This window comes from Culex quinquefasciatus, chromosome 2 (genome assembly GCF_015732765.1).
Source record: "Culex quinquefasciatus strain JHB chromosome 2, VPISU_Cqui_1.0_pri_paternal, whole genome shotgun sequence".
Lineage (NCBI taxonomy): Eukaryota > Metazoa > Arthropoda > Insecta > Diptera > Culicidae > Culex > Culex quinquefasciatus.
Genome location: NC_051862.1, coordinates 200,556,868 through 200,575,313, shown reverse-complemented (window position 1 = coordinate 200,575,313; position 18,446 = coordinate 200,556,868). Strand labels below are relative to the sequence as shown.

At 36.5% G+C, this 18,446-nt stretch overlaps 1 protein-coding gene across 6 annotated transcripts in view; it reads right to left on the bottom strand.

Annotated features, from left to right (window-relative positions):
• Positions 1 to 18,446, bottom strand: part of LOC6036119 (putative mediator of RNA polymerase II transcription subunit 26) — a 327,945-nt gene that overhangs the window by 287,646 nt on the left and 21,853 nt on the right. For 3 of the 6 annotated variants that reach the window (XM_038250372.1, XM_038250377.1, XM_038250371.1), the window contains one exon: positions 6,092 to 7,159. In XM_038250372.1, coding sequence (XP_038106300.1) covers positions 6,092 to 6,523 — 432 coding nt within the window. In that variant the 5' untranslated portion in view covers positions 6,524 to 7,159. Of the gene's footprint in view, positions 1 to 6,091; positions 7,160 to 11,942; positions 12,300 to 18,446 lie in introns of those variants that run through there. The other 3 variants (XM_038250374.1, XM_038250376.1, XM_038250373.1) reach the window with 3 other exon arrangements.

Here is an 18,446-nt window from a genome sequence, read left to right as displayed (position 1 = left end):
ATAAAAAATAACCTTTATCGCAATTATCATTTTTTTTTATTGGTTCATTGTCATTGGTTCAACCCTTACAAGGCTCCATACAGTTTTGGCAGCTGTCCATACAAAATGGTATGTAAATATTCGAAAATCTGTAACTTTTGAAGAATTTTTCTGATCGATTTGATGTCTTCAGCAAAGTTGTAGGTATTGATGAGGACTATTTCAAAAATACATAGCTACAATACAATATTTTTCCATATTTTTAATTATTGTTATTTTTGCCAAAAAAATTTTTTAATATATTGTATATATTTATTTTAGAATTTATATTTTTTATATTGTTATTTTTTATTTTAGGCAAGCAAGTTTTGAGCCATAGAGCAGTATGGACAAGAATTGAAAAACTAAAATTTCAAAAGGCCCGAAATTCAATATTACGCTCATTCGAAATGTTAGTTTTGATGCCAAAATCTTCAAAATAATTCATTTTTCAACATTGAAAATTGGACAATAAGTTGCTGAGATATTGACATTAGAAAATGTGTGAATGTTTGGATGATCTCAAAAAACTTCAATTTTCTTGTTTTTTTTTTTTCATTTGTTCACTGTATTTCAGCAACAAAAGATCCAATCTTAAGTATCTTTTAGGCAATTTTATTCGAAAGTTTCGAATTCTAATAGAAACATTATGAATTTTCGAAAAAATATGTAAAAAACTTCAAGGTACAAATTTTATTTCACATTAAAAACTTTAGTCAAAAAATTATTTCGACTGCACAGCAAAAAATCCGATGGTGAAATCGCATGTAAAAGCATGCACGAGCAATTCCAGCTCAAATAAGGATTTTTCTGGTACTTTTGTACCCGACCCTCTCCGATTTCAATGAAACTTTGTAGACATGTTATCCTAGGCCTATATAAGCCATTTTTGTGTATATGGAGCCAATAGTACTCGAATATAACATTTGAGGAGGGCGTAATTTGTAGATTAAAAATTACTGTATCTCGAAGCCGTTGCGTCGTATCAAAAAGTGGTCCAAGACAAACTTGTAGGAAATTGGACGGGCTTTCTGAAAAAAATACACTGAAATAAAAATACACGCCACATCTATGAGATTTTTTGAATTTAAGTCTAAAACTTAAATTAAAGGGTGATGTCACAATTTTTTAGAAAATAGCCTAAAATGTTACTAAAAGACTGACGAAAAATGCAGGATAGTATGTCTCTCCTAAAAAAATACAAAAATCAGCCCGTCTGTTTTTTTTTTTTTTGAAAAGTGGTTTAAACGTCAAAATTTTTAAAAACCGGTAGTGGGAATCGATTATCCAGATAATTTTACATAAAAGTGCTCGTATTGACTATTGTCCTATGTCCAATCCTTGGGAAGATACAGCGATTTTAAAAATAAAAATGTTGAAAAAACGGGTTTTTGGTGGTTTTTGGCAATTTCTATATGACAGACTTGGTTTTTCAGTCTCGTAAATATTTTTACCGGAAAGCTCGTCCAATTTCCCATAAGTTTGCCTTTGACAGCATTTCAATTGGATGTAAGGGCTTACAGATATAAGCTTAATTGCATTGCTAATAACTGAAAATAGAATATTTTTTTCAGTGTGGTAGAAACTAGGATAGTAAATTTGCTTACGTAAATATAAAAACGATATAAATCAAAAAGCTGTCAAAGACAAACTTGCGGGAAATTGGAGGAGCTTTCCGGTAAAAATATTTACGAGACTGAAAAACCAAGTCTGTCTTATAGAAATTTTTTTTTTTTATGGATTGGACATAATAAATTTCTGTCGATTTTTTTTTTAGACTTTTCCAGTTTAAAATTGATTTTTGACATCATCCTGCATTTTTCGTCAGTCTTTAGTAACATTTTAGGCTATTTCCTCGAAAATTTTTCGTGACATCACCTTTAAATTTAAGTTTTAGACTTAAAATCAAAAAATCTCATAGATGTGGCGTGTATTTTTATTTCAGTGTATTTTTTTTTTTCAGAAAGCCCGTCCAATTTCCTACAAGTTTGTCTTGGACCACTTTTTGATACGACGCAACGGCTTCGAGATACAGTAATTTTTAAATTACAAAATACAAAAATATTTAAATACCTTACGCCCTCCTCAAATGTTATTTTCGAGTACTATTGGCTCCATTTACACAAAAATGGCTTATATAGGCCTAGGATAACATGTCTACAAAGTTTCATTGAAATCGGAGAGGGTCGGGTATAAAAAAAAACTAGAAAAATTCCTGATTTGAGCTGGAATTGCTCGCACATAACCATCGCCAAAAAAAAAACAATTGCATGTACAATTTTTGTAAACTAACAAAAATGCAACGACGGGATTTCTACCCAGCACCAACAGTAAGAACTGGTGCATTAGCCCGCTCGGCTATCAAACCGAAAAAGAATGGGAAGGATAAATGCATATATGAGCTTGACATTTCGGTCAAGTAGGTTTCCCATACTGATGGGCTACATATTTCAGGGTGTAATATTACATTGAATTTCATAAAATAATGCGACATTTATTTTACGCAGCAAGATTACTTCTTGTTTTTTGCTGTGTAAGATTTCTATTGTTTCCAGAAACACATTTGCAACATTTTTGTTCACACTTCTCCATAGCTCGCTACAAACAATGAAAATGGTCGAAATCAGCCGATTTCGTAGAGACTTGCTCAAAAGCAAAATAATTAAAATGTCGCCAAATCGCGAAGCGATTATCGATGATAATTACAAAAAAAAATAACCTAAAACTTCCCCAACCCTGTCATAAATTGACATTTGATGGGGTGTGGTGGCGCCCACCGTGCGCTCGTTCCAAAATCCAAATCGATGATATCTTGGCCCGTTTTTCGCTTCGCTTATCACTCCCTCAAAATCACTTCAAAGAAATTGTAACTTTTCCCAAGACATCTCTTACTCGCAGCAGCTCATTACGACGGTCGTTCAATTTGGCCAAGAAAAAACGCTGATCGCTGATAACAGAAACGCAAAGTGCTGCTGGGGGACGCTTTTATCAACGGCCAAAATTTGATGCGATTCAGATCAACAAAAAACTGTCCGTGGCCCAACCCTGGGAACCAGATCAGATTTTGGCCCTCCCCGAAGTCCAAGACAAAGACCTCGGGTTGTATTTCTATCATTTCTCGTTCCGGCGCTTTTTTTCAGGGGGGGTTCGCGTTTCCTCGAAACTTTTTTAACTTTGCTTTCGTTTGGAGAGGAAAAGATAAATCTCGCGTTCGTCGTCCGAAGGTTTATTTTTCGACGGGGTTCGCCGCTCCCCGTGTCTGAAATCATCGTAATTTATTTGATCTAAGTCACACAAATTTCACGTTTTTTGTCGTGAGTTTTTCTCTCTTTTTACATTGCCTCGTCGGGTTGGGGCCCTCCCTGTAGATCAATTTTCGAGACTCGGATTTTCCGTGCACGTTTCATCAACGCGAACTGGACAAGCTGATGGAAAGCTAGATTTGGTTTGGAACCGTTTGGCGTTGATGGATAGTGATTTTGAGATTTGTCCGAGAGGTATCTCTTGTTTTCAATCGCAATTGTCCCTCACGAAATGAAAAGGAAGAGTGATCTGGTAGACAAAGTTGCCATTTTCATTTGATTTTTGGGTGTCTCAGACTTTTTAATAGGATAAAATTGTCAGTCGTTGGTCGGACACTTTTCTAAGAATCTTTCAGACGACAATAATGAAAACAAAGTGAGCCAGATCCAAAAGCGCCACTTAATCAGAAATAATTTTCCACCAGAGTATTTACCAGCTGCTCTTCCAAAAAACAAACGAAAACAAATCTTATCTATTTCGGGAGAGAGCAACAAGAAGTCAGAAGCAGCCGGTTCCAACTGCTGCTCGTCGTCGTCTTCCCCCCGAAAAAAAAGCAGAGAAGAGAAGAGACATCTCAAAACAGAGGAAGAACCTACATCCGGTCCCGCAAGTAATCAATGAACGTGAATTTTAAGTAACAACTGCCGGTCCGTCGGTGCCGTCTCCCTCTCTTTTTCAGTCAGACTGTGATTTTCTCGTCGTCGGTGTGGTGCGAAAGGGAAAAGCCAAAAGGAAAAACCGGCTGCGACTTGACTTGGTCCCCCCCCCCCCCTCCCTTTTGTCAGGGTGATACCATGGAAGTAGAAGTTTTTCAGCAATCTTGATAGAGCGCAGAGGAGAACCGGTGCGGCGGCTGCTGCTGCTGCTTCGTCACCTCCTTGAACTTTTGAGAAGAGGGGGGCCAATTTGAAAGATTTGCCCGCAAGGGAAGTTCGTGCTGGCCTGACTTGAGAGCAGAACAGCTGACCGAGGTCAAGTCGCTGGGTTTTGGGTTTGCTTCTGAGGGGAAGGGTTGCCAGATTGCAAAATGATGTGAAACTGTTAAAATATAACATTTTAACTTTTTTTTATTTACATAAATAAAATTCTTCACAAAAATTTCAGGAAAAAGTGGAGAAAATTATAAAAAATTAAAAAATTTGATTTTTTTTACTGATATTTATTTTAATAAAATTAAAACCACAAAAAATAACACTGAAAACGCTGAAAATAACCTTTGCGGTAATTTGCCCTAAACTCAAGATGAGCAACTCTCTACGAAATCGGCCGATTTCGACCATTTTTATTTTTTGTATGTTTTGATTTGACTTAAACTTTGTGGGGGCCTTCCCTATGATCAAATAAGCTATTTTGCGTCATTGGTTCACCCATACAAGTCGCCATACAATTTTGGCTGCTGTCCATACAAAAATTATATGTAAATATTCAAACAGCTGTAACTTTTGAGTGAATTTTCGGATCAATTTGGTGTCTTCGACAAAATTGTAGGTATTGTTGAAGACTTTTGAGAAAAAAAAATAGGTACAAGGAAAAAAAATTTGCAGATTTTTTTATCAACTTTTTTTTCACTAAAACTCAATTTCCCAAAATACGTATTTTTTGATTTTCGAGATTTTTTGATATGTTTTAGGGGACAAACAAAAAAAAATGGGGGAAGGCCCCCATTTTTATTTATGTTATTATTTTGAAGACTTAGATAAAACTTGAGAAGAGATTTCTAATCGGTTGGTGTCTTTAGAGATCAATTTAGAAAATCAAAACTCAAAAAATATAATTTAATATATATATTAAATATTCGATTTAATTTTTAAAAAAATGTATAGAAAGTAACAAAAAAAACTACTGAAATGTATGGACTCCGCTTTTTTCAAGGATTTTATATTTTTGGGTTAAAATTCAAAAAGAGTTATTTGGCCCACCCACAAACGACTTTGAATTTTGGTGAAGATTAGAAAGGCTAAAAATAAATACAATTTATTCTTTTAATAACTTTTTTATTTATCTATTTCTATTAGGCTGGTACAAATTTCATTTAAAGTTTTTGTAAACTCTAGCATTTTAAAACACTTTTTGCATTCAAATGTTGAAACTACGGCTTATTGTTGTAGAATCGCAGTTCAAAAAAAATAAATTATTACATCCGGCAATGTTGACAGATTTTTTGTCAGAAAAAAAGTGCAATCTTGCCTTCAAAAATGTGTTAACTTACATCTATTTATATGTAATTTCACATATTCTATATACATAGAATAAATTTTGGCGATGGTTGTTCTTGCCTTGGTCATATTTTATCTGGAAATTGGCACATCTTAGAAATGATTTGTAATTTTTCCTAAGAAAATGTGTAATATTACATCTTCTTGTGTGTAGTTTCTGTTTTTAAAAATAAGTTGATGTAATTTTACATCAAAACCGTGTAAAAAACGGGTTGCGTATTATTTGATTATTTGACAAATCTTTGACAAAAATGCTGAAAAATACATTAATTTTCCAACTTTCCGACCCTGGTAACACTGCCCCAAGGCCCTTCTTGGGAATTCATCCGGTCAAACTCGACCAACTTCGGTCTCCCTGAGGTTTCAACGTTGGCCAAGTTTTTCAATTGAGTTTGGCCAAAGTTGCGCTCCGGATGGACACTTTGCCCGGCCATGTCAGGATGGGCTAACGATGACAGCGCGATACTTTTATTAAATAATGTGCCCCTTTTGGGTGTAGTTTCCTTTGATGAAATGAGTTCATAAAATCTTCCCCTCGTCAAATTAACACTCACCTTGATCGATAGACACGTCCGTATCCGCTTGGCCAGGTTCGTCCCGTCCGTTCCGCCTTCGCCGAAGAAATCGTCCTCGTCGTAATCTTCATCATCGCTAGCACTGCTGCTGCTCGAGCTGGAGCTGGAGCTCGAGCTAGAATTGCTGGAACTTCCGCTGCTGCTGCTGCTGGAACTACTTAGGAGGCCCCCACCACCGCCACCATCACCTCCTTCACCACTGGTGGCTGCGGCCGAGTTCTGATCAATCACGACCACCTCGGTAGCACCATTCTGCTTTTTGCGCCCAGCGCTGCTCTTCTCTGTTGTTTGCTGCTGGCCGTAGGTGACCGCGGACTCGGCCAGGTCACAGTCGGCGACGGCGACCAGACAGAGCCGGCACAGCTTGTGAAATTTGGGCGGCACGTTACACATGGTCGTGGACCGATTCATGGTTGGTCTTCCGCGGAAGGGTTGGGTTTGTTCCGGCGAGGTCAACCCTTTTCGCAACAACACAAAAAGGGTTGAGGCACAAATTCACACTGACACACACTTGGTTACAGGACACGTGGAAACCCTTTTCCAACGTGCTGGAGTTGGAGGGGGGTTGTTCAACAACACTGCTCTCTATTCACACACTTTATTCCAAACAGGACCAAAACTTAAGCGAGGGTACTTCTGCGTCGTTTTGGGGCAACATTAAGCAACACATTCAGTCGACGGATATCGGAGGGCCCACGCAACTGTTGCTCCTTGTTGGATCGATGATCCGTTCTCGCACATGCACGCACGCACCCCTATTCTACCGCTAGTAACAGCAACTAAATCCCGGTGTGTAGTAAACCGAACCGAAGCGATCACACGGCGAAACTGGTTGATAAAATTGTTAAGGTATCACTCTCCCTCGTTTGTGCTGAACAGTCGTCGTCCGCGCTAGTGTGTGCGTGATGGAAGTTCTTCATCGACACACATCTACGGCCGGCGATTCTACGACCAACTCCTTCACGAGATTCTTCTCCGCAGGCAGCAGCACCTCCTCAAGTCCGTTTCGTTGGCTGTGAGTGTGTGGTTTACTGGACTGAATATCTTCTGGAAAGAAGCCGGGAGAAAAACACAGAAGAACAGAATTAGAAATCATGTAGCAGCGCGAACGAGGTTCGACAAGAGGGAACACCACGAAGGGAGCAGCATCTTTTCCGCCGCATAGCATAGATTCCGGGCATAGCATAGCACAAGAGCAACAAACACACAAAAATATAATCTCACGTTTTGTATTTACTTTTATTGTTATTACGATTGCGCTTGCTTTCCAAGATTTGTGTTGTTTGTGGCTCTCCCGTGCTCGTTCTCTTGCTCAAAGTGGGGAGAAACCACGTCTCGTTGTTTATCATGCCGCATATTAAGAGCCAGAAATTGTTTAAATTTAATTGAATAAATTGTTTAGCAAAACATTCACAAAAATTGTATGCATATTTAATCACAAAATATTGCATCAAAATATCAATTTACCTTACTAAACACAATATGATTAATTGTTCAGGAAATCCTTCTAACAGGCTTGCCTATGATTGAAATTTCTTTGCCGAATTATCAAGTCTGTTTTAAGCCTCATCTATTTAATTGCACTATACAGTCCAGATTCGATTACACAAAAAAATCGTTTTAATCATTTACGAATTTTGAATGTTTGGACCAAAGACAATTGTTGATAGAAAAAAACTGTAGTGATGGACAAAGCATTCTGTGATGCATACTTTTCGCTTTATTTCAGATACATAACTTTTTTTAAAGTAGAGTATTAAATCTCATTATGATCTTGTATTTATCAATCAAAGTATTTTCTTGTCAATTTTTATAAACTAATGTTCTTTTCATTACTTATTTAAACTCCTAAAATTTTCTGTTTAATGATCTTTTACCTGTAAAATACTTTAATTAAAATTATCAGCGTTTGAAATTCGTTTTTTTTTATTTCAAATTCAAATATTTCTTTTTGGAATACAAAAATAAAAACAAATATAAAAAAGTAAATAACCAGCCGTTGTCACAACATTTGAATGAAAACAATGTTTTAAAATACATTGTACACCTGCCCAGTTGTTTTGCAATATATCCTACAATTGAAGATTTTTTTTTTTGAATCGTCGAATAAAAAACTGTTTGCGGTGCTGTAAACTTGAATACCAATAAAATTGAAAATATTTCTGATCGATCCCAGACATGCTAAAATGATTGTAAATGCAAGAAAATGCATTTCTAATTAATTTCAATTGATTTCCATTAAAATTTTGAAGTTTCTTGAAAAAAATATTTGCAACGGCCTAACATGAGAAAAACTTAAGAATTAAGAAAACTTTTAATTAAAAGAAAAGCATTTTTTTAATACCTTTTAGCTTTAAATTTTCGAAAGGGACCGTCCATAAAACACGTGGACACTTTTTTGAAACGAAAAGTTCAAATTAAGCATATCAATTCAATGTTAGGATTTTGATCATAATTAATAATTTTTATTTGTATATTTGTGACAAAAATCCTCCTTTAAACAATTTTATTTTTTCAAAATTATGAAGCATGTTTTCTAATTGTTCAAAACTCTCCCTTCCGATCGCGAGTACAAAATTAACCCTGAGATGTAACCCAAACGTTTGTTACTGTCACAATACTCTCTCTCTCTCTCTGTCTCTCCCTCTCTTTTTGATTCTAATTTCTGATCGACCAAATCGTTGGCTGCTTGCGAATCATGATAGCTCACGATCGGTTGCGCGCTGACGATTGAACTAAAATTCATTAAAAATTGATATTGTTATGATTGCTTTGCCTGTGTCAAATGTGTGTTGTAAAATGTTCAAGTCAAAATGTTTCTCAAATTTGCCGAAAAGCTGAATATGAATTCTATAGTAAATTTGCATAACACCCTATGAATCATGGGCAGCGATGGACTAATCATCATCAAAAGAAAATCATAGGATGTCCATCAAGAGAAAAAATCCGTAGGGAGCATGCTCTCCTCTCTCACGCACGAATGATCGGTAAAAAGAATCTAAAAAAATCATCATCTTGATTATTCGGCGGAACATCCTTTTCACTACTACACTTGCACGTGTAACGTTACACGTCGGAAATTGATCTGTCACATTTTGTAGATGGGCAATGTGTATAAACATTTTTTCAAGTTGTGCTGACAAGGAAATTCATTAAAAAAATCATCGACAAACTGATGTTCTGGGAGAATTTTGGGAGCGATTTTCTTTTGCGTGATTTGCCTCCTCTCTCTATCGCGAGTGAAAAAGTTCGCAAGCGAAATTGATTGTTTTGCGATTATTCCATCCCTGGTCATGGGTTTCCTATGCAGATAGGATCTTTTGAAAATTTAATCCAGAATTGTTGTCCAGGCTCGATTATTCGAAGGCATAAAACAAAACTTTGGATTGTCGCATTTTCGAATAAACGAATCAAGAAATTTTGTATCTGTATTATTTTTGATTGTCGAGCTAAACTATGACCGCTAAACTACTATAAAGTAATTTCTAATTTTTTAATCCAAGATGGCGACCTTGATGGCGGAGATGAAATATTGATAAAATGCTTTTGGAAATTTTTAAGGCAATCAACTATTCCAATTTGACTAACATGGGGTCGCAGAATAAAAATATAAAGTTAATACCTAGAAAAGAAATAAAAACAAACGAGAAAAAAAAAGTTTGTCGATGATTCGATTATCCGAAGTCCCATTCAATCTATCGGATAATCGAACTACGGATAATCGAATCATCGGGTAATCGAGGCTTCAGATAATCGAGTCTGGACTGCATACAATTTATAATCGATGGAAAGCATTCTTTTAAAAGGTTTTTTTTATTTACATTATTAATCCAGATTTTGAAGGAGGAGATCCCCTTTGCCATAAATAATATTCAGTTAGCAACATTTGCTCACATTAACCCTCACGAGGCTAGCCCAAAATCCCTATCAAAGACCACTAGAGACCAAGGTTTGGCCTTGCTCTTCTGCAGTAAATCCAAATTATTTCCACGTGCTAGCGCTGTGTTTGTACCGTGCCATGCCATCATAGGTCGTCCTGGTTATGTATTTGGACGGTACACACTCACAAACACCTCGATAGCCGGCTCACGCTTGCTATGTTTTATTTTTTCGATTTCGTTGGAAGTAGAACACAAAAGAATACAAATTTTGCCTCGTACTCTCGTGTCTATAAGCACCACACACTCTGTGGTACAACCTTGGCCCAAGAGGAAGAAACGCTCAGAATGTTGTGGCTATGAGAAGGAGAGAGGCGAGGATTGAATAGGGTATAGCAAGGCAAGAAAACGAGGAAGAACAGGTGAGCAAGAGTTTTCTACCTGCATTGTGACCTGAACTCCCTTTCCCGTACGACGCGGACAATGTGGACCAGTTCTGCGTTCAGCACTTTTGATTGGCATGATATGATAACAGTGACAATGGCCAATATTCAACGGACCGAACCGGCGCAACCCACCTCAGGACACTGTTTCTCGTTGAAAATACTGTACTATAATGTCGAGAATTCACGATTTTTGCCGAGTGAAGTTACGGAGAATTTGGTAACCCTTACTTGGTCACGCACAAACTATTCCGGAATGCCATACCATCCGGACATGTCGCGTCCATTTACACATAATGGGGGTCCCTCTTGGGGTGGACAAGTCGTCGTCGTCGTCGTCGACGAACGGCAAACAGAAGCCAGAATCGATTCCCCCAAGGGACAACAAATGGGACTCTTCGCATGGAACATTTTAATTACACTCTCTTGTATGCCCGCTTGGTTGGTTGGTTGAGGACCAGAATTAGAAATTGGCCCCACCGAGCTGAGCGGACAACTTGCCAGGACGAACGAAGCATGATAACACTGAATGGTAATAACAATAATAGAAACAACTGTATTTTTCCAGAAGCAGGCACAAAGTAAAGGGATTAATTGTAGAAACAATTTCATTACATATTCATGTGCTATGGATTTCCCTTATAAATAGGATTGTTTGAAAACTTGAAAAGTTTTTTGTAGAAAAATATAATATACTGTCTAGACTCGAGTATCCAAAGGTCTCGAAAAATGTTATCTCGGAAAATCGAAACTTAGGAAAATCGTGCTTTTGCATGACCCCCAACACTACCCTTAAGTAATTGAGAGTTTTTTGTTATTTCATTTTAGTCACCCCGGGCTATCAACGTCAATGTGTACTCATTTATGTAATTATGAGGAGACCACTCACTGTAATTTGAAAACTAAATTTTAAGTGTTGCTTTAAAACCTCATAATTGAGCAATTCGATCTCAAAATGTCTGCTGATCTGAATTTCATCAAGAAACAATGTTCGATTTACAATTCAAAGTTGAGAATCTGAACTGTGTGCCGTATCGTTCTGCATATCACTCAGCATTTAATCAGAAAGGTTAATGTCCCTGGATTCCTAGTAGACAAACGCCGCAACAGCAATACCAAAACACTACTCCATGCTATTTTCTTAGTACGACCTCCCTTGCTTCGATATCCATTATCACCTGGTATTGGTGGTCTCACCTTAAGCCACCGCAACCGGATACCAAATTCCGGATAAGAACCTCGCGCGACAACGCGATTCTATATAACATTGTCGTTTCTCACGAAAAAAAAAAACAGATGATAAACTAGTGTACATACTGCAATACATCAGCGCACCAATACAACCCAATGCAGCTGAAACGAAAGTGAATCAAAGCAAGACCCCCAAAACAGCCCCAAGCAAGACGTTCCCCCCACCACCACCGACACTCGTACCCACCCCCCAGATCGTGAGAGGAGCCGGTTGTATACTACAGAGAGAGGTATTCCCACCAATTCAATCCAACTCACCTTTGCGCACACAAAACACAACAACAACAACGAATACGAAACGATCCGAGAACCGCCTCACACCACGAAACGATAAACCCGGAACGGAACGGAAGAGGAAGAGACACACGAATAAAAACACACCGCGACGGACGGAGAAGACGCGCGACGACCGCGAACTCGCTGAAGAGGAGAGCCCCGTAGGTTGATTCAAGCGCGAGAAGCTGACCAACGCGATATACACAAAGGAACCAACAACAACAACAACACTGAGTCAGCGTCGGACGAGCGGAGAACGACGACGACGATGACGACAACAACAAACGGTGTGTACGACCGAAAGAGTGTCTGTCGGCTCTGATACTGACGAACACCGGACCAAGAGTTGGCGGTTCAACCAGCAGAAAACATGCTGCGCCACCACGCGGCACTTCAGTGAGTGTGCGGCGAGACTTTCGCAAGCTCTCAGAGAGAGAGAGAATCTCTGCTCTGATATCGTAAACATAACCTAGCAAAAGGCAGTGTGGCAGTGATAGCAGCAGATAGCAGGCCACGGCAAACTATTCTCTCTCGCGTGGATAAAGAGCGGGTCGATGTGTTTGTGAGGCAGCAGAGCACGCTTTGTTTGGTGTTGGTGGATGTGAGAGAGAGTGGACCCTGTGTGTGTGCTGTACTTATCGTCGGCGTTTGCTCTCTCTCTCTCTAGAATTAAAGAACGTGATGGCATTGCCGGTCCGAGCAGGTGAGTGTAGCAGAATGTTGGTGTAAATTGATTGGAATTCTTAACTTATCTGTTTGGTACAATAAATTTATCAGGTTTTCGAAATTGTTGAGCATGTTTGATGCATAATTAGACAGAGCCTCTAGTAGTTTATGTAGCAAGAACTGTAGGACATTTTTTGAAGCATTCCTTTCCAGTGGGTGTACACAATAACGACACCTCATATTGTTTTATTAATAATATGGATTTAATTTATAAATATATATTAAAAATAATTGTCAAAACTGAGATATTAGTTGACTTTTTACATCAACAGTTACTTTCATTTAAAATTAAAAAATTTAATCAAATGAATTAAACAAATAAAATTGAGCATTATTAATTCAATTGTTTTTTTATTTATTGAAATGTTTAGTCTGTAATTAAAAATAAATACCGGGTTATTGCAACAATAAATTCACGTTGATTAAATTGAAAATACATTTTAACGCACTTTCTGTAAATTTTAAACAACAAAAAACTCAACTCGTTGAGTCAATTTGATACAACAAATTGTCTCGATTTGAAACAAAAAAAAATCAAGAGTTGATTCAATGCAATTTTTCTGTTAATTATATTCAACAAACTATTTTGGCTTTTCGGCATTCCCAACTTATTACATGTTTTTTGCAAATTTTGAACAAAAATGATATGCTACTAAGTGTCCGGATTTCGAATCATAACGTTGTAAAAGCATGTCCAAACAGTATAAAAGATAGCATAATAACTAAGAAAAAAAATCTCTCAATCAACACAAATATTACTGAATAATTTCATGCTTATCAACAAGTCAAAACATAAACTTTTAAATTTTTTCTAAGAGCTAAACAGAGAGAGAGAGAGTTCACTATTTCCAACAGAAACAAATTGTTCTGCCAAAGGAAACAAACAAAAAACTTCAGAAGAATCAAAACTATTACAACTGTCTAATAGTGTTATATATTTTCACCCATGATTGGCTAAGAAATTTCATGAAACAACAATTAAAAAAAATAAAAATAAATCAAATATTTCATCTATCTTTCTTTGTAAAGAAATGTTATTACTAACTGTTATATTTTATGCAAACTGAAATAACTTTTTGCAAAATCCAAAACTAACAAAACATATTATTTTAAAAATCTCGTTTTTTCAATATAAATTTATAAAGCTGCAAAAACTCTCTGAAATTTATAAATACGATCTAAAAACGGTTGAATAAAACAAAAACTCACTCATATTTTTCTGTCTAGAATATCTTAAAAATACTCGCGGGATTTTTATGTTATGTATCCGTGTATACAAAAACTAACACACCAGAAACTGAAAAAAAATCAAAAAAGCTATTTGAATCTTTTTTTAATAATTTTAAGAATTGTTCATGATTGAAAGAATGTGAAAACTGACAAAAATGAATCTAATTACTTCAAAAATGTTTGTTTCGAAACTTAAATAATAACATTTATAAACTAGTAGTTAAAAAAATCATAGAAATTGATTTAACAAAACCCATATTTTGCAACAAAAAAAAAGATTGTTGAATACTCCTAATAAAATACACTGCTTAAGTTTGAAAAAATGTCACGAAAAAAACTGCTCATCTTTAAAAAAAATACTTTGTAGCGTTCTCAATTTGTGCTCTGCACCATTCATCGAAACATCATCAAAATCAAAATTTATGATTTTTTCTCTTTTTGTCAGCTATGTCTTTGGATACCTTCATGGTGAATAGGAGAAATTTTCAGCACTCAAATGAATGCTTCAATAGTAGTTTATGCAACAAATTTTGCAACGAGTTCCATACAACGTTTTTTGCAATTCCGAAAAACACCCTTTGGGCAGAATTATAGGACAAATGTCCATGCATTGAGTCAATGAATCGTTCAAATCAATTTTTTTTTGAAAAGTATAACTTTTCCTAACAAGTGCTGAAAAGTTCAACTTTTCAGCATCCATTTCAGTGCTGAAAAGTAGAACTTTTCAGCATTTGTACAGAAAAGTAGGCTGTTTCGTCGTTCAAGAATGACAGGAAAAGTAAGTAGTTTCACGACGGAATTGCAAAAAGTACTTTTCAGAACTGTTATTTTGAACGATGAGCAGTAGTGTGTCTGAAAGTTACAATTGCCTGCTTAATAGAACTAATAGTTGTTCTAAAGAAAATGTTCAAAATTATTTTTTTTTCTACAGTTTCCACTTGCCCGAGTGGTGATAAACACTCTCACTATCAGGAGAAACGCGCGCGCGGCACCAGCAAAAGGGTTCCACTACACTACCGTTCACCTACGCGGGGCCAGATTTTGATTTTTAACTCTCTATAGTTTTATGTGTTTATTACTTTTACCTCGGTACTGCGAGATAAAAAAAAGCGACTCATACACGCTCACTCGCTGCAATAGTGTTATTCGGTGCCCCAACTATGCAGTATTTTTGATGTACGAAAGGGATTTTTCTAGTTATTACGGGCAGTGCACACACCAGTGCACCAACCTAGCTAATCTCTGGCGGCCGTTCCAATAAAATCTAATTTTAAAACATTCTTTAATTACTTCATGACACCATCTGTTTCCAACTAGCGCATACTCCTGCAATTTGACTTGGACCAAAATAATAACAGAAAAGAGGAAGGAAAAAAACTAAGTTTCATCATCACTATACTCCTACACACAGAGCCAAGTTTAGAAAGAGATATAAACCCCGAGAGTATGACTGTAAGTGTACGCAGACGATGGCAAAGAAGCGATATAATCATCAACCACACATGCCTTGAAGACACAGAGCAGAGAAGTCGCTTAAAAACGCTTCTTTCGCTCCATCTCTCCTCTCGCTCTCTGTCACTATCATCACCGTCGTGTTCCTTTTATTGCCTGCTGCTGGCTGATGGTAAGGTACTTTGCCAGCTTGAACCCCTCACTCTCTCTCTCTTTCTCTTCTCACCTCTATCCTTAATCCGGTATCCGTCGGTCGTTGGAGTTGTCGGTTCTCCCTCTAGCCATCCATCCAATCCATCAACCGCCCACAACACACTACACAGAGCAGTTGATACTAGGTTGGATGACCCTATTTTCAGCCCAGTCGCTCAGCGGCCCTGGATTTGGCCCAACCATTTCAACTAAGAGAGTTGACTGTTTCAAATAAACATGTTGTTGATTCTACGAAAAACTGTGTTTTACAGCAGACCCAAATTAGGTCCACTAGGTCCAAAATGGGTCCAACGCGCCAACTAGGTCCAACATCGCCCCAAACACCCCACCAGAGGACCTGGCATACGTTACCGAACGACATCGACGACGACATCGTTCGTTCGCCCTATGGTAGTGAACTGCTGCACCGAAACACCTCCGCATATCCAACGGACGACGCGGAGCTGCAATAAGCCAAGGTACACTGAGCTTTGCTGCATCGAAGGAAAATGAATAAAAATATTGAAAGGAGCAACAGCAAAAAAAGAGGCATTCATTGCGCCAACAAAGAACCGATTGCAGGCAGAGCAATACAGGCGAACGTACGTACACACGTACACACACACACACACACTATCAAGCCATAAGTGGTGCAATATTTGCCGGAGCATTGAGCAGATATCTCCGTTCTCTGGTACGGGGCTTAAAGTGGTCAATTCAAAAGGGACATTTGGGGGAGGTTGTAAGTTTGGCAGGATTTGGGGAAGCGATTTACTTTGATGTTATAGTAAAAAAGATGGTCCATTAGTAAATTGATTATTTTGTGTTTAATTTTGGAGAAACTTCTTCCTCTAAATAAATTCACATATTTAAATAGAAACTATTGCAACCTCTCATTTTTTTACATACGTCATTTTGAAATTTTTGGAGCTGAACGATATTTATGTTCGTTATTCAACTTAATCTGGAAAAACGAGATTTTTACAACTTGTCTAACATGTTGAATGGAAGCATGTATTACATAACAAGAAATTTATTGATGCCTACTTGTCTAAAATTTCAACTGTTGAACAATAGAGGAGAAAAGCAAAGACAAAATTTTGATTTTTGACAGGTATGATTTTATAAAGTATTCGCCACCTTTTCTCTCCCACAGAAAACCTGGGAACGAGGTAGCTGTCAAACTAGGCCAAAATGTTAAAGTCACTCACAAAATGAACTTTGAGTGATTTGAGTTCATTTCTGACGTCACGAAAATCATACCTGTCAAAATTCCTAGCCTCAAAATTTTGTCGCGAGTTGCTTTTCTCCTCTATAGAGGAGAAAAGCAACTCGCGACAAAATTTTGAGGCTAGGAATTTGCTTTTCTCCTCTATAGAGGAGAAAAGCAACTCGCGACAAAATTTTGAGGCTAGGAATTTTGACAGGTATGATTTTCAAAAAGTATTCGCCTCCTTTTCTCTCCCACAGAAAACCTGGGAACGAGGTAGCTGTCAAACTAGGCCAAAATGTTAAAGTCACTCACAAAATGAACTTTGAGTGATTTGAGTTCATTTCTGACGTCACGATTTTCTCCTCTATTGTGTGTGCAACAAAAAAATCACCCTCGATTTTATCACTGGCTTTTCCGATTTCGGGCAGGTTGCTGTCAGCCGATCTGATTTGAGGTAAAACAAGACAATTTGTTAAAACTAATATCTTTCAAATTTGTACTTAATCAAATATAACGCACATAATAAAATTTTCTCAACCTTTTGAAAAAAATACTTTCAAATTTTAAAATCACGAACAACATTCAAAAAGTGCCAAATATTTTGATAAGGCTTTTTGAAATGTTAGTTGTGATTTTAAAAATCTGAAAAAAAATCAGCTGGTTGTCAAAATTTCACATGCGTTTCACTTTTTAACATTAAACATCAGATCAACAGTTTCCAAGATATAATCGATTTAAAATTGAGGAATTTTAATTCTTTGCAAATACATTGTTCAGAGATGGATGAGAATGATCACTATTTAGGAAAAGACATTATTGCTGAAAATTTTAACCTGAAAGGGCTTTAACTCAAAATCGGAGCAATTTATCAAAAAACCATATTTTTTTTCGTTTTTTTATCAAATATAAATTAATTGGATTTTTTACAAGGCAATTTTCGATACCAAATCCCTTTATTTTAATTCACAGCTTGACGAAAAACGAAACTTCCGTTATACCCTATAGCTAAGGAGTTGGTACTTTTTGTCTACTAAAACATATTTAAAAAATGCGGAAAGTTTGTCAAAATTGTATTTTGTGAAAAAAGGTCAATTAACAAAATGTTTTTTTTACCAGGGAGATCACTGATATCCCATTTTCATATTCTAGACTTTTCTTGATAAATTTGAAATTATTGACACTTTTGTTAAAAATAGAAACCCAACAAAATATTTTTGAAAAATTCTTCAGAAATGGAAACTCTCATAATTTTGATTCAGTGCAAAAAAAAGTCTTTGTAAAAATAAACAAAACCATCACAAAATATAAAAATTCTAGGAAAGTTAAACAAAAAAATATAAAAAAAGTCTTTGCTTCAAAGGATTTCAAAATATATAAAAATTATTGTGAAAATGTTTTTCCACCAAAATTTTAAGTTTTCAGTTACCAGTAGACGTTTTCAAGGAGTATATAGTTTGTTTTACTTTTTTATTTGAAAACATTTAGATGGTTTTAAGGTATGTTTCTTGGTGAATGAAAATCTAGCTTTAGTTAATCTTGTTACCACTGCTTATAAAAAGTTGAAGGGGATCATTCTTGCAAAATCTTTGCAATAATTTAAACAATTTCGTTCAACATTACAAAAATATTGCCCCTTTTTCCCGATTGTTTTTTGTTCTAATGTCTGAGGAATG